Below are 17,657 nucleotides of genomic sequence, written 5' to 3'. Positions count from 1 at the left end.
CACTGGAATTATATATGGACACAGCGTTAATATTGCTACGTGTGATAACGTGTGATTAACGTGTGATAATATTGCTACGTGTGATACGATGTTATGTAAAATAATTTCCATATATTTAGGAGACTGAGGCTGAAGTGTTTTAGGGTGAAGAATCATGATACCTGCAATTCCAAACAGTTGCTTTAAAAAGGAAAAGTACACAGGGCATCTGGGTGGCTCAGCTGAACGTCCAGCTCTTGGTTTTGGCTCAGGTCATGATTTCACGGTTGTGGGTTTAAGCCTCACATTAGGCTCTGTGATGACAATGCAGAGCCTGCTTGGGATTTGCACTCTCTCTCTCAAAAATAAAAAACAAAAAACTTAAAAAAAAAAAAAAAAGGAAGAAAGAAAAAAAAGTGCATACATACATGTATGTAGTCTGCAAAGATGGCCTCCAATGAACTACGCAGTACTCTTACCACCAGTATTCTTTACTCTTGTGTAGGCACCCCCACAGTGAACATGGGAGTGCTTTAAGCAACAAAATGTGATGGAATTGATTCTGTGCTAATTTTAAGCTTAAATAAAGGAGACCTGGTAGCTTCTTCCCCTTCTGTGCTTTTGGGAGCCCTGAACTGTAATGTAAGAAGCTTAGCTATCTTGCTAGAGAGAACACAAGGAGAAGGAGAGGCCCTGAGATTACATGAAGAGATGAAAAGATGAAGAGGGGGAGGGGAAAAAAGAATGGAGAGGATATCTAGCCATCCCAGCAGACTCTTCTAACCAACACCACCAAGGTGCTTAGATGAGCCATCTAGGATGTTACAACCTAGTCAAACCCCAGCCAACATCACAGGAAGCAGAGGAGCTGCTAAGACCAGTCAATCCAAGAGTTATGAGAGATAATGTTATTGCTGTTTTAAGATACTAATTTTGGGTAACTGCTGCACAACCATACACACACAGACACACACAATGACACACACACACACACACACACACACAGTGAGGGAAGAAAGCAAATGTGACGAAATGTTAAATGATGTATCTATTCAATTTCTCTCTAGATTTGAACATTTTTAAAGTAAAAAACTTATGGAGAATATGATCATATTTGATACTGCTAATTTTTTAAAGTATGATAATGGGATTGAGGATATGTTTTCTTAAAAAGGAGCTCTTTTAGAGACATTGAAATCTTTATTGATGAAATGATCTAATATCTTGGATTTACTTCTAGGGGTGCCTGGGTGTCTCAGTCGGTTGAGCGTCTGACTCTTGATTTCAGCTGAGATCATGATCTCATGGTTTGTGAAACTGAGCCCATGTCAGGCTCCATGCAAACAGTGCAGAGCCTGCCTGGGATTCTCTCTCCCTCTGCTTGCGCTCTCTCTCTCAAAATAAACATTAAGAAAAATAATCTAGGGGATGGGGTAGAGAAGGAAGATAGGGTATAGATGAAACAAGATTGACTTTTTGATAATTACTGTTGATAATGGGTACAAGGGTGAAGATTCATTATACTCATCTCTCTACTTCTGTCCTTGGTCTATATTTTCCAGAAATTTAAAAAAAAAAAAAAAGTTTGCAGGAAAAGCAATGTCTTTGGGTTTCGGTTATAGTAAGAAGGTGAATGGAACCATGACATTAATGAAACGGGAAACACAACAAAGGCTCGCCTCCAGTTGGGGAAGACAGGAGCTAGAGAACAGACAGTTTTACAAAAAGGATATAAAGTACTTACTAACAAGTTTGCTCTTCCCAAAGCTCCTATACAGTTGCAAGCCACCTGTGGTTATTGATTTTGATAACTCAGTGTTCTCCCTCATTGGCACAGATAATAAGGTAGAACTAATTGTATAGAAGAATAACTTCCTTTGTTAATTTTAGGGAGATGTAAGACAGAGCAAACAAGTGGAAGGAAGAGGTGAATGCAGGAATTACTGGTGAAAGGCAAAAGCACTGATATTAACCAATAATATGTAAGGGTGGTGACTATGAGTTTAAGAAAAGAAAGGGATTTCCTAAGGATACTTGCATCAAGAAAGAAAAAAAGGGAACACTCAGATCCAAAAACCATCAGCTTTGGGGCGCCTGGGTGGCGCAGTCGGTTAAGCGTCCGACTTCACCCAGGTCACGATCTCGCGGTCCGTGAGTTCGAGCCCCACGTCGGGCTCTGGGCTGATGGCTCAGAGCCTGGAGCCTGTTTCCAATTCTGTGTCTCCCTCTCTCTCTGCCCCTCGCCCGTTCATGCTCTGTCTCTCTCTGTCCCAAAAATAAATAAACGTTGAAAAAAAAAAAATTCATTTAAAAAAAAAAAACAAAAACCATCAGCTTTTTGTTTCCATTTAAACTGAGAATATACTAATTCTTATTTTCACTTGCACATAAACTCAGTTGATAAGACTTAACCCCAAAGAATACAGAAAATAATTATGATATACTACTGTTCTCTTCATCTCCAAAATTTCAGGCTTGATGTACTGAAACACATCAGCTACACAGATATAGATAATATGGATATCAGGAGAAAAATATTAGATTGTTACAGGAAGAGACAGTAAAAGTTTTACACCTAAAACTGTTAAAATACCCACAGTACAAGGCAAGGAGGCTCAGCTCTGTTGTTATCATTGACAGATTTGAGAAATAACAAAATAGAAATAATTAGTACAAAATAATTTTCTATCCATATAGCCCTTTACAATATATGTATATTTGATCTAACATTCTTTTTTTTTTTTACTTTTTTTTTTCAACGTTTATTTATTTTTGGGACAGAGAGAGACAGAGCATGAACGGGGGAGGGGCGGAGAGAGAGGGAGACACAGAATCGGAAACAGGCTCCAGGCTCTGAGCCATCATCAGCCCAGAGCCCGACGCGGGGCTCGAACTCCCGGACCGCGAGATCGTGACCTGGCTGAAGTCGGATGCTTAACCGACTGCGCCACCCAGGCGCCCCTGATCTAACATTCTAATCACAACTTTCCAAAGCATGCCTGGTGTATCCCCATACAGTGATCAGAAAGCTGACTGTCAAAGTGGTTAAATCTCCTATTTAGAAATTCATAGCTAGTCAGTGGTACAGCCAAGATTAGAGGCTCAGGGGTGCCTGGGTGGCTCAGTGGGTTAAGCATCTGACTCAGGTCACGATCTCAAGGTCATGAGTTTGAGCCTGCTTGGGATTCTCTCCCCACCACCACCCCCCCCCCAACCCGCCCCGGCCTTCTGCTGCTCATAAGTGCTCTCCTTCAAAATAAATAAGCTCAAAAAAAAAAAAAAAAAAAAAAAAGATTAGAGGCTCAAAACTTGACCTTAGTTCAGTGGTGTTTCTATCATTATAAAGGGATGAACCCAAAGAATGGAGAACTCAATTTATACACTAAAACTCAGTACAAATTCAAATACAGAAAAATGAGGAAAGAATTATACAAATTTCTGAGAGAGCAGTGGTGAGGAAAAAAGTGGCCAAAAAATGACACATTTACTTATGTGCACAAAGGAATCCTAACTTTTCTTTTGATGTACACTTAAAGGTGGGGCGCCTGGGTGGCGCAGTCGGTTGAGCGTCTGACTTCAGCCAGGTCACGATCTCGCGGTCCGTGAGTTCGAGCCCCGCGTCGGGCTCTGGGCTGATGATGGCTCAGAGCCTGGAGCCTGTTTCCGATTCTGTGTCTCCCTCTCTCTCTGCCCTTCCCCGTTCATGCTCTGTCTCTCTCTGTCCCAAAAATAAGTAAAACGTTGATGTACACTTAAAGGGATAAGGTATACTTTACCAGCAGCCTCTGGATACTACTCAAAATATTTACTCCTCATTTTTTAAATTTTTTGGGGGGGGGGGAAGCATGAAAATATTATTAGCCTTGTTACACAGATTCATTTCACCTCCCATTATTGAGAAGCTGCTTGTCCCGATAAGGCGACAGAACACCACTGTGCCTTAACAGATGATTCTTTTCATTAAACCTACCAGGCTCTGCAAGTGTTTTGGGCTTCTCCGTTTCCACAGGGTCTTGATTTTCAGGCATTTCTTGAATATCATCTTCTGCAAATCCAGTATCTGGGCTGCTGGTTGGTTTATCATCATCTTCATGACTCAGGGATGGTGAAGCTTCTCTCTTACTTATCTCTAAAACAGCTGCTAGAAGCTCTTCTTCACTCATCCCATCAAATCCAGAGTTTTCCAATTCAGACTTATCAGGCTCTATTCTGCATGATTTGGAATCCTGAAGAAGAGAGTTACTTTTAGAGGAAACCAGAATGCCTATGAATATAGCAGTCTTAGAGTTTAAAGTGAGAAGTTTATTTCTAAAAAGTTTCCTTTCTTTGAAGTTTTAGGTTATTTAACAATCAATAACCAACATATAAACTCACTGGCAAGCCTAATTTTCTTTTAAATAAATACACGGGGACACAGGTTTATTTTATTAAGTATGCTCTTTGTAGAAATTTAGAAAATACCTAAAAATAATAAAACAAATTCACTCAAAATCCATCACTCAGGGATAATTCCTACAGGTATCTTTGGTGTATTTTCTTTCAGTTACACGTGTACTACACTAGAAATGTTTTCACTACACCTCATATTTACTTTTATTCTTATTATAACTAAAAACTTTTTTTCACGTTTGAGAGAGAGTGCAAGTGTGTGCACATGCACAAGTGGGGGGGGCAGAGAGAGAGAGGGAGAGAAAGAAACCCAAGCAGGCTCCACGCTGTCAGAGCAGAGCCCAAGGTGGGGTTCAATCCCATTAATCATGAGATCATGATGTGAGCAAAAATCAAAGACTTTCATTTCTCATTCTGACTTTCATTTCTCATTCAGGGTGAGCAACCACAAACTATCTTTAGCTTTGAAATTAGATGGGAAACAAGTCAATAAAAAATAACTATTAAATTGTTATTTTTATATTAAAGTGTTTATATTAAAGTGTTTATTAATTTTATTAAAGTATTTATTAATTTTATTATTTTATTAACACTTTATTAATATAAAGTGTTTATAAATATAATTATTTACATTAAAGTTTATATTAAAGTGTTTATATTAAAGTGTTATGTTATTTTTATATTAAAGTGTTACCTAACCAAAAGGGAGATTTAAAATCAAACAGTCACACGAGATGATGCAAACTCCTAGAGAAGCTTGTAACTTCAAGGTATTAACTATTATTATGTGTCAAGATTGAAAATGATGAAGTTACACCTTCTCACATCATTATTTAAACTTTTAAATTAAAAAAAAAAAAATTTTTTTTTTAATGTTTATTTTTGAGACAGAGGGAGACAGAGTGTGAGTGGGGAGGGGCAGACAGAGAGAGGGAGACACAGAATCTGAAGCAGGCTCCAAGCTCTGAGCTGTCAGCACAGAGCACAATGCGGGGCTCGAATTCACGAACTGTGAGATCATGACCTGAGCCGAAGTCGGACGCCTAACCGACTGAGCCACCCAGACACCTCAATTATTTAAACCTTTAGATGACCTGGTTGGCCTGTTGATGTAAAACCTTTACTAGAGTCTCCCATATATTAAAAATTAGAATTAAAAAAAATGAGTAATTATTTCGGGACCAATATGTGAAAGTAGCTCTGAACCTGTAACAACTTTCATTTCTTAAGTCTCAATCCTGGAAACAACTTAAGTGTCCATCAATAGATAAGTAAAAATGTGGCATATACAATGGAATACTATCCTACCACAAACAAGAAATGAAATCTTGCCATTTGCAACAACATGGAGAGATTTTGAAGTTATTACACTAAATGAAATAAGTCGAAAAAAGACAAGTACCATATGATCTCACTTACACGTGGAATCTGAAAAACACAAAAAACTTCCCACCAAGCTCATAGATGTAGAAACAGACTAGTGGTTGCTAGGGACCAGAGGTGGTGTGTGCGAGTGTGAGCGTGTGTGTGTGTGTGTGTGTGTGTGTGTGTGTGTGTATGCACGCGCGGGTGCTGGTGTGAAGTGGGTAAAGCAGGCCAAAAGGTACAAACGTCCAGTTATAAAATAAATAAGTCATGAGGATGTAATGTACAGAATTAGGCTATTGTTAATAATCTGTTGTGGGGCACCTGGGTGGCTCAGTCAGTTGAGCATCTGACGTCAACTCTGGTCATGATCTCACAGTTCGTGAGTTTGAGCCCCGTGTTGGGCTCTGTGCTGACAGCCCAGAGCCTGGAGCCTGCTTTCAGAGTCTGTGTCTTCACTAGTCTCTGCTCCTTGTGTACTCACACTCTGTCTCTCTCTCTCTCTGTCTCAAAAACAGATAAACATTAAAAAATATATATATTATATGCATATTTGAAAGCTGCATAAGACAACAGATCTTAGAAGTCCTCATAAGAAAAAAAATTGGGGGGAGGTAACTGTGTATGGTAACAGATGTTAACTAGACTTACTGTGGTGATATTCTTGCAATACATACAAATATTGAATCATTATGCTGTATGCTTGAAACAAATATGTCAATTATACTTCAATTAAAAAAAAAATCCCAGGGGCATCTGGATGGCTCAGTCGGTTAAGCGTCTGACTTCAGCTCAGGTCATGATCTCACAGTTTGTGAGTTTGAGTGTCGTGTCAGGCTCAGTGCTGTCAGCTCAGAGCCTGGAGCCTCCTTTGGATTCTGTGTCTTCCTCTCTGTCTGCCCCTCCCCTGCATGCTCTCTCTCTCTCTCTCTCTCTCAATAAATAAATAAATAAACATTAAAAAAAAAAAAAAGAATAACTTAAATCCCAATCCATTTTTAAACAGACTGTTTTATAGTTATAGAAAGTACACTCTTTAAAACTAGTGTTTCAACAGATCCATTAAGTTTACGATCTACCCTGTGTATGTATTATGTTTGCTGATGCTGGTTATAAAGGCATGTGTTTGGACAGTAAGAGCTATACAAATATTTGCCAAGTATTTTGGTGAGAAATTACTTACTTTTTCTAAGTCTTCCTGCTGTTGTTCACAGCCTGACACTTCACAAAGTCTCTGGCTAAGGGCCACAGAGCGTTTTAGCTCATCCTCACTGTCGGAATCAAGGCATAAAGCCAAGGAACTCTTGGATTTGAAGGTGAAATTCCTGTAATTTAAGAAAATAAAAACCTATATGAGTCTGATAAATAAATACTTGTCCTTGTTATTTCCTTGATGCATATAATACCAAAATAAAACAAAAAACTTTTCCATTATGGAAAATGATTTACAGAGAAAAAAGGATACAGAAGAGATATATTTAAGCATTACCTTTGCCCCACTCCAAAACAGCCATGCTTTGAAAATTAGACAATTCTTATGCTATTATATATCATCCGTAAACCAATCACTTTGTGCCTTTTTTCTTTTAATGATCAACCCCAAAGTAGTTTTTGGTTTTATAAAGCAAGTACTCTACTGAATGCATGCAGACATGGCAATGAATAAATGTTTTTGACAACTTTGTGCATGAGGACTAATTTTTGATCTTTTTAATTATGATCCATGTATTCTAAAATTAACAGTAACATTCCACTTATCCAATTATATGTAAGTCAGACTTCCGGCAACCTCTAGTTTCCAGAACGCAGGGATTCAAAACTAAGAAAAAAGGCTTCTCAGGAAAGCAGTAGTTTCAAAGCCCATGCACTTTACTCTTTAGACAGGGACCCTTTCTTTCCCAGGAAATGGTGCATAAAATAAGGTAGCAAGTTCATCAAGAAATGAGAGCTAGGAAATGAGAGAGAATAACCACAAAAAGGGCAATAAAGAACTATAAAGTCATTTAATATAAACTGTTTTGTAAGAATTAAAAGCCTCTGAGGGCATGATCATATTAAAACACAGTGTAATAAGTGAGACTCATAATGCTGATTCTAAGTCATTAAAATATATTTAAATTACCTTCAGTTTATTTTATTTAAGAATATAAAGAATTCTGTAAGGTTACAGAGTACAGAACCATCTAAAATGGCTAAGCATTTTAAAGATGGATGCTTAAAAAGGCAAGCTTTGGCTACATAAAATATCATTCTTCAATGATACCAGATAAGTAAGGTGTTACTGCATTGTCTTCTAAGTGAGCTGAAAATAAACTAAAAGAAAAAGTGGAAAAGGTCAAAGAGCACGAATTTTCTTTGATGAAGGTTAACGTAAATTTGTATACTATACTAAAAAAAAAAAAGTAAAATGGAAATTGGAAAAATGCAATTCATCTAAATGTAAAAACTGTAAATAAACATACAGAATGATGGCACCAAGAAATAAGAGGCCACAATGGAAACCAGGAGGATCGCATAGCAATGTAGATCAAAGAAAAGAGGCAAGTGGTCAGTGATAAACCCAAACATAGTCTGTGGCTGAGAGCACCCAGGATATCACTGCACTCCAGCCTACACACTTGAATAGCCTCCCATTAGGTGTTCAAAAGGGTTTTTAGCATAACTTAGAAATAGCCAATCAGCCGTCTTAATTCCTCATTTCTGATTTCATGCTCACCAAGCAAAACTGAATGTATTAATTTGTTTATGCATGTAAATACTTTGCTGAAGGAGGGTGACACCTGGCCACTAAAATACCAGGGTCAAATGTGACAAAGGACATTGTAGAGGAACCAATGGTATTCGTATTCATAACTCAGCCTCTTTTAAGTTTGATCGGCATGACAGGTCTTCTAGGGCCTAATTAATTATCCTTTATTGATCAGCTCTCAAATTCTCATACTAGTAGACCCTGGAGAACAGATGACCATGCCAAATATAATGATGCCCAATGAAACCATCTCTTTCTTGAAACTATAGTGATTTGGTACATAAAGAGTGCATTCCATTAATAATTACTATATTCACAGAAGGCAGCTTGCCTGTAGTAAGGAAAAATATTCATCCTGTAAATGCATCACTTGCTCACTTTCTAAGCAGCCAAGTGGTATTGCTCATTTGTATCTTGAGAACGGGCAAGAGTATTCATATCGGTACCATTTCAGATTTCTAGTCATGTTAGTCATCTGGTTTTAATTGCACTGAAAAATAATTAACAGGAGGAAAAGAAAATAGCAGTTCCCAAATGTCATTTTATGGTTATATTAGCCCCCCAAAGCCCTTAAACAACAAAGTGTTTAATTTTAAAGATAAATGACAACCAAGTCATTTAGAATTGTCTAATCAGGAACTGTGGTTCTAGTTAAATCACAGAGGAGATATATTTAAAAAAAGTATTTTCTTCTCTTCTTGGACAAACTTTTCCATTTTAAGTAAAAAATATAAAACATTTGTAGAATAGCTACATTTCACTGTGTGTTTGTTTTCTTGCTCCCTATCAGAACTGCGCCAGTTAAGTGTCTAAAACAAGGAAGTCCCAGACTGGCTAGCAACAGGCGAAAAGATAATTTGGGATTTCCAGGTGTATTTTTGAGGAATAGTGCTTTACACCAACAGGGGTTATTTTATCTCTTCAATCCTTAAAATTCCTTGTCATCAGTTAATTTCTACAGTTGTGGGATGAAAATATTACATATTAACAGATGACTTAAGTTTAAAAACAAAATTTTGAGAGGATCATCTGAATGTGCTTCACTATTAAAGACTTTGTTATACCCTACATTACAGTTTAAGGCAGATTCAGGAAAATTACAAAGTATAGTAATACAGAGCAGTTATCATGCAAAGAGAAACAAAGAAAAGGGGAAGGGATAATCTCAGAAATTAGGGCAAGCCAAATCCTTAAAAATACAAATTTTGGGTACACAAGAAATATAACTCACTTTGAAGGTGTAGAAGGGCTGGTGATGCAGGAATTCACCATTTGAGAGGCTTTCAATGGTCTAGAACTATCAGAAAATTAGAAAATATATAATGTATATAATTACATTACTAAAATATATATTTAACTTATAAAACGAATTATTCTATACTACAGTCCCTTATGTATCCTTTTGAAAAGCAAAAAATTATAATACTTCTACTAGCAATAGAAGCCAAAAGAGAAAACAAGATACCATCTCTAGGCTCTTCCTGATCCAATGATCTAAATAAACAGCATTGGAAATGAAATCAAAGGGAATGCATATGAAGAGGACAACTTTGGAAAAATTATCTTGTCTCAGTTCTTTACTTTTAAGCAATAAAATAATAATAGCTCTCATTTATTGAGGACTTACTGGCTATCAGACACTGTAGTAAGAGCTCACGTGTATTACCTCATTTAATGTTCACAACCATCCTGTTATATTCCCTACAGACAGGTCAAAGAATGTGTCCAGTCTTAAAGCTATTCAATTGTGGAGTCAGTCATACAGCCTGGTTTCAGTCTGTGAAATAAACCGCCTATACTAATGGCCAGAAAGAGTAACAGTTCTACCAGCAGTGGGCACTTTGCATGAAGCAGAAACAAATTCTGAAGAAAGGCCGTAAGAGAAAATCCAGAAACACTAAGACTCTGGGAAAATGTCTTTATTAGTAAGTAGACCCATTGAGGCCTTTAGGATAAACTTATATGATGTGGTATATATGTCCATTTCTAATCCAAGGGAAATACATTTTATAAAAAGGCATCAATTCATGTTAGCAAACGTTCATTCACTTTCTGAAAGGTCTATTCCACTTTAGCCAAGAGACCTGGTTCTTCCAGTTGCTAACTGCATAACCTTAAGAAAATCACTTAATCTTCTTGGATCTTCTCTGTAAAATTAAAAATTTAGACAAAATCTCTACGATCCTTTTTCACCTCTAAAGTTTGAGAACTTTATGATTCTACCAAATTAGAGTTCAAGTATAAAAAAGAACTACAGTACATGGCTCCAAAGTAATCCAAGTATGCAGAAGGAAGAGCTACATTCAGAGAAGTCCTATGGTTTTCCCAGCATATGCGATGAAGCAAGATCAAAAGTAACGGTTACTACTTTTCTCATGGAAAAACTGCTAGGAGCCACAAAAGTTCTTCACTCACACTGGTGATGATACATTTATGAAGACCCAATCAATCTGGGGGGCCCTGGCATAACATTTAGTATACTGTTTCTCAAACTTGCATATTCCAGACAGTCAGCAAAGGCATTGTTAAAAATACTGATTTTCTCAGATCTACTGAAACAGAATTTCTAGGGAAAGAACACAGGAATTGGTTACTTTTTATTTATTTATTTTTTAGTGTTCAGGTAACTTTTATGAACATGCAAATTCCAATTTATATTCCTAAAATGTATCAAGCTTATCTTCTAGTAATCTAAGAGAGTAAGTGTACTCTCTAAAAAGGTAACTTTTTATGAAAGGCAATTAATGCACTTGGAAAAATTTTAAGCATTTTATTTAATTACTTCCATAAGGAAGTAACTTAACACAAAATCCTAAAATAAAGCAAAATTAAAATCTCCTTCTTGGTCTGATTTTACCGGGGAGTCATGTTATCTAGTTCAGTCATTGTTTTGATCAGATATTAAAGCCTCTTAACTTCAAAAGGGAAGATAAAGAAATTCTCTCTCAAGGACTTACATTGCTGTATGTGCACTCCAACCAAGGGTGAAAGGTGGTTTTGTACTTTCAGTGCAATGAGAGGACAGGGTCAGGTATCTTGGAATGAAGACTTGCTGCCCAATCTTGTTGTTAAGTGAGAGAGTGACGTTGAAGCTGTATCGTTTCAAATGAAGAATGAGAATCCTGAAAAACAGGACATGATGACATTATTAGCTGACACCTAATAGATACTAGCTAGCTCTCTTACAGGTGAAAAGAGATCACTGTAACTAATCATGTTACATAGCTTTTGACTTAAAGAATACATTTGGCTAAACTAAAGATCCTTCAAAAAACATTTACTGAATATCTGCCATGTGCCAGGCACCACTATATAAGTAAAAATAAAACATGGGCATAGGGTGGGTAAGTGAGGTTTGGGTAAAATATTTATAATGTTCCCAGAAAAAAAAGAAAACAAAAACACCAAATAAAACGCATTTTATTTTAAAATGTGGTACTGGGTTAAATCCTTATTTACTTCAATGCGATGTAGTTTACAAAAAAAAATAGGTGTTATATAACCATTACTGGTAATTTAATTAAAGTGTTAAACAGCCCTTATGTTTGAGGGTGAACATTAAGTTTTTCAAAATGATTTTTGACAAGAACTACTCTTACTTCAGTGTAGCACCTTCTCTGGAGAGAGCTAAGAGAGAAAAAGTTTTCTCCACTTTTTTCTCTGCAAAAAGTTCTACAAAATGTACATGCCAAATCTGGCTTGTGGGTCTGAAAAGGCTTTTTAGCTCTGTAGAAGCACTTCTTTTTAGTTACTATTGTGCCAACCTTTTCACCTGTGATACAGACCATAATCTCTGCTAGATGGACTAAATATATCTCACAGCCCACAAGAACACTTTAAAATTTGAATTTCAGAACTCTTATGGGAATAAACCTCAATTTTAGGCAAAATGTCTGATTTATGGAAATCTGTTTTCTTTCTTACCGTACATAGCTTTTCACAGAAGCCACAAACTAAAAAAAATTATAAACTGAAGTTACTGACTGCATTCCTCTTTAAAAAGTATGCTAGAACTCATAATCTTCAAATTCATAACCTAAGAGAACATAAGGATCCAAATGATACAAAGAAATAAAAACTCATGTCAAATATTTTGACTAAAGTTTCATATAATCCTACCAAAAAAAGGTACTATGAAACAGATAGATGATAGTCAAAATCACTGATCTATAAAGATAAAGTAGACTAAAATTGAACATATTTGATAAAGACACCAGGCACATCAAGAATAAAAGTAGACTGGATTTAATACTGAAATGAACAAAAACAGAGCAAGTCCAATAATCTGGATTTATGATACAAAGGCTTCTAAAGTTCAGAATAAATTATCCTGTAACATAAGTGACCTACCAGAAAAAATAGAAAACCAAGGAAAATAATTCCCGTAAGTATTTTTTTTCCCCTTAAAAGACCAAACAGCTAGCCACTGGAAAAGGGAACAGACATTCAGCTTGCCAGGTCAAATGAGTATTTAAAACTATACACTGCTTTCCTTAGTTAATGATAACTGATAACAATCAATCCCTTGCCTTAAGGTTTGCTCCCTCCCACCTCCTGCCTCAAAACACTCACAAATAGGAAAAGACTAAATCTCTTGAGTAAAAAGTGGTCAACATAACAATACTGCTGATTTAGAAAGTCATTCCTTTAAAAGAAATTCATTTTCTAGCAAGATTATGGAATGTAAAAGAACTAATCTCTAGTCTCTAGGGGCTAGGTTCCAGAAATCCTATGCTTACAGAAAAGAGAAGCTAATAAAAGAAAGTAATGCACTCTGCAGGCAAAGTGCCACATAAATACTTAATAATAACCTTGTTTGTGGTTGAGATCTATTCTTGGAAAGAACTAAAAGCTGCACTATCATCACATCACATTGTGTCTAACTGGTTTTATGTATGTTTACACAGAGCTAATACAAGTTAATTTCATTCCTAATTCAGAACTGTTTAGATTATAGGAAACTTACTAACTTACAAGATCCTTTGTAGAAAATTACTCCTCTTGTTTTATGTTCATGCACACCCTATCATGTGTTTGTGGCAGATTTTCACTGAAGGCTCAGGATAAGAGAGGGAGACTAGCACATAACCAAACAACAAATTACAACTGAATGTTATACATTACCAAATTAAAAATGTACTAGCTGATCCCTACCACTGGTCCAAAGTCTCACCAGCCACATCCTCTTCCTGCCATCTTCTGGGGACTCTCAAGTGACTTCCCTTCTTCAGCATTCCAAATATTCTTCCTTTATAATGGAAGAGCATTCTAACTTCCCTCCCCCTACCCTCTCACATCTCCGCTTTGCTTTACCAATCCATTCTGGTGAGCCTCGCTTATTCAGTAATATCTGTAAATACTTCAAAGAAGAAAAACTGAAGAGCAATTAATTTTACCTGGGTAGCCTGTTAAATTTGTGCCTGACAAGAGCACACTTCCCACCACACTTCTCACAGGAATACTCAAGTTCTTCTGCCTGTAAAAAGACGAGAGGGAAAAATAAAGAAGCATGAAGTTGAATCAGCATTACCCCATTCAATGCTAATACTCTTCTCTAGTCATACTACTAGTTCAGTGCAATGACAACTCCGACCAGTTTAAATTTTGTGTCTAGAGCCACAAGCCTTACTAAATTAAGACCTAATCCTCAAAACAGTCATCTTATAATATCATGCCCTATTTCAGAATTCCTAATTCCCTTTTTTACCATGGAAACATCTCAATTTATGATAGCAACTAGACTCTACAGTAGCAGATTCTCAACCTTTTCCCCATGGATGCACAAGAACCACTGCCAAGAGTATATCCAGATTTTAACATTTGGCCATAGCAGAGATAAGATCACCTTCAGGTTAGGCGGAGTTCCTGGTCTGTTAGGTGTAACTCTACCCCTTTCTTATAATGGAACTCAATCTTCTGGTGACAGCCCACTAAGAACAACTGCTCTAAAAGGACCAAAGTTTGGGGTGGATATCATTACCTAGAGAAAACTGAAACAAGAAATCCTTAAAAAACGGGGGTAAAAGATACACAGGAAAAGCTTCAAATTCTATGATAATAACAGGAATAGTAAGGAATGATAAAACAAAAAGAAAAGCAGAGTATTTATCTTTGGGTGGAGCTGAATGTTCATCATTTAAAGAACAGAATTTTTTTTTTTTTAACCTTAGGAAGACAACGCTGCCCATTTGCTACAACAAAACAAGAACCACTATTAAATAGACAAAGGGTGATCCTGGCAAATTTCCATCAGTTATAAGGACAGCTACACAATAGGTCCAATTATGCCCCCAAAACTTGCTGAATATCTCTAAGAGTAAATCACAGAAACATATTTATCTATAGCCTTGGATATACATGACTTTTCCCTTTTGTTTCTAATAGGGTACATACCACCTAAGGAAAAGCAAAGAGTATTTTTTCATTCCTCCAATCTTAGATACAAACTTACATCGTGTCTCCAATTTTTACCACTACTACCAAATTTTAGCATATGCTTCAAGCTGGTACTTGTTTACAAGTAACTGCTTGTAAGGTGGTCTAAAACACCTGCTATTGAGTTAAATGTATAATCTACTTAAGCAATCAACAGTCTTCTTCAAATTAACGACTAGGTTTATCAAGCTTTTAAAAATACTTTTTATAAATATTTCTTATTTGTTTTCCCTTCATATCTATTTGTTGAAACTCTGCCTTAAAGAAACCAATTTCAAATACTATTATCTATGATATATAAAATTTAGTTATGTGAAAATACCAAAAGATATTACTTACCCTAAAGAAAAGATCAAGAGAATCTTGAATTGAACGAGGAGGGAGTGGCTTTTTCCTTCGAGGAAGGTCAATGGAGAGGTCATTAAACTGTTCTCTTTTGGGAATAATCTCTCCACATCTGTATGAATAAAAGACAAACGGGAGCATTTAGAAGTCTAACTATGCAATACAAAATAAATACAACTAGACTTCAGAAACACTGTTTCCCTCATCAGGTACCAACAGACTAGGACTAGGCATAAGCAATGTACAACACAGTGGACTTCACCTTTATGAAATCAACACAGGAAGAACCTCAACTGCAGGTGTTTAAATACTTCATTAGAACGCTAAGTTTTTACATTTTATTTTTTTTAAAAAGCCCCAGGGGCGCCTGGGTGGCGCAGTCGGTTAAGCGTCCGACTTCAGCCAGGTCACGATCTCGCGGTCCGTGAGTTCGAGCCCCGCGTCGGGCTCTGGGCTGATGGCTCAGAGCCTGGAGCCTGTTTCCGATTCTGTGTCTCCCTCTCTCTCTGCCCATCCCCCGTTCATGCTCTGTCTCTCTCTGTCCCAAAAATAAATAAACGTTGAAAAAAAAATAAAAAGCCCCAAAAGTTGAAAAAAAAAAAAAACTGAAGCATTACAGAAAAGTGAACCAAAGGTGTACAGTTTCATGAATGATCAGTTAACACCACTCAAATCAAGAAATAAAATATTATAAGGTCCCTAGAAGCCCCCTCACATGCTCCTTCCCAATCACTATCCCTTTCTCCCAAAAGGTAACTATTATCCTAACTTCCAACACAACAGATGAGTTTCGCCTGTTTTTGAACCTACGTTTTCTGTAGTCTCTCTTGTTCAACATGATTGTAAGTTCAACCATGCTTGCTGCATGTGGTTATAACCCATCTTTATTGCTGGCTCACATTAACCTGTTTTGAGCATGCCACTATTTATCCGTAATACTACTGATGGACATTTGGATTGTTTCCAGCTTTTGACTACACAAGCAGTGATGCTTCAAAAATTCTATGTGTTCGGATACTCTTTCTGCCCACAGGTCATGTCCCTGTGCTTTAACAAAAATACCTTTTTGCACTGAAAAAAATAAATACAATAAATAAAAATTCTATGTGTTTTTGGTAAACTTCTGTCAGCAGACCTGTTTGATTATTGGAGATACATATATATATGTATGTATTTTAATGTTTTTATTTTATTTGCGGGGGGGAGCAGAGAGAGAGGGGAGGGACAGAGGATCCCAAGTGGGCTCTGCACAGACAGCAGAGAGCCTGATGTGGGGCTCGAATTTGTGAACTGCGAGATTATGACCTGAGCCAAAGTTGGATGCTCAACCGACTGAGCTACCTAGGTGCCGCTATTATTGGATGTATTTCTACAGAATTTTTAAAAATGGGCTCAGAGATCAAAACTCTGTATTTATCTGGAAGTAAATTCACTTCCTTTAAATAGTTTTAGTTGATGCTTTTCCTTCTATCTGTATATCAGCATTTTTAGTAATATTCAATCTCCTGCCCTAGTTCTCTACTGCCATAGTTGAAGACTGGAGATCATCAGAATATATTTGTTCATTCAACAAATATTTGAGTCCCTCTCTAATAGGCAAAATTCTAAGACGACCCTTGCCTTTGTATAACTCCATCCCCTTTAAGAGAATGTGTGACTGTGATGAGCTATCACTCCCAAGATGATGTTACTTTACATGACAAAGGGATTTTACAAATATGATTAATGTTACTAATCCTAATGTTGAGTTGATAAAAAAGGAGATTATCTGAGAAGCTCAGATCTAGTCACATGAGCTCTTTAAATCTGAATCTAGAGATATGAAATAGAGGAAGTCAGGGATTCAAAGACAGAGACACTACTGCTGACCCGAAAGAAAGCAACTGCTATGAATTGCCTAAGAAAGCCACAGAGGGGCGCCTGGGTGGCTCAGTCGGTTAAGCGTCCAACTTCAGCTCAGGTCACGATCTCGCGGTCCGTGAGTTCGAGCCCCGCGTCGGGCTCTGGGCTAATGGCTCAGAGCCTGGAGCCTGCTTCCGATTCTGTGTCTCCCTCTCTCTCTGCCCCTTCCCTGTTCATGCTCTCTCTCTGTCTCAAAAATAAATAAACATTAAAAAAAAAAAAAAGAAAGAAAAGAAAGCCACAGAGCATGAAACTACAGGCAGCCTTTAGGAAATTGGTAGTTCCAGCCAACAGCCAGCAAGAAAATGGGGACTTCACTGCTACAGTCATAAAGAACTAAATTCTGCCCACAACCTTAAAGAGCTTAGAGGGGGATCCAGATGAGAACATGGAACACCTTGATTTCAGCCTCTGATACCATGGGCAGAGAACGTGGCCACACCTTGTCTAGACTTCTGACCTATGGAGCTGTGAATTAATTAGCAGATATTAT

The 17,657-nt window shown here is 37.1% G+C and overlaps 1 protein-coding gene across 5 annotated transcripts in view; it reads right to left on the bottom strand.

The window, feature by feature from the left end:
* Nucleotides 1–17,657, bottom strand: part of USP37 (ubiquitin specific peptidase 37) — a 101,035-nt gene that overhangs the window by 24,150 nt on the left and 59,228 nt on the right. For 4 of the 5 annotated variants that reach the window (XM_047873497.1, XM_047873499.1, XM_047873501.1 and 1 more), the window contains 6 exons: nt 15,257–15,374; nt 13,879–13,958; nt 11,440–11,604; nt 9,714–9,779; nt 6,917–7,058; nt 3,950–4,205 (listed from right to left, as the gene is read on the bottom strand). In XM_047873497.1, coding sequence (XP_047729453.1) covers nt 3,950–4,205; nt 6,917–7,058; nt 9,714–9,779; nt 11,440–11,604; nt 13,879–13,958; nt 15,257–15,374 — 827 coding nt within the window. The remainder of the gene's footprint in view (nt 1–3,949; nt 4,206–6,916; nt 7,059–9,713; nt 9,780–11,439; nt 11,605–13,878; nt 13,959–15,256; nt 15,375–17,657) is intronic. The other variant, XM_047873502.1, reaches the window with a different exon arrangement.

This window comes from Prionailurus viverrinus, chromosome C1, assembly GCF_022837055.1.
Source record: "Prionailurus viverrinus isolate Anna chromosome C1, UM_Priviv_1.0, whole genome shotgun sequence".
Taxonomy (NCBI): Eukaryota; Metazoa; Chordata; class Mammalia; order Carnivora; family Felidae; genus Prionailurus; species Prionailurus viverrinus.
This window is presented reverse-complemented; position numbering and strand designations above follow the sequence as displayed.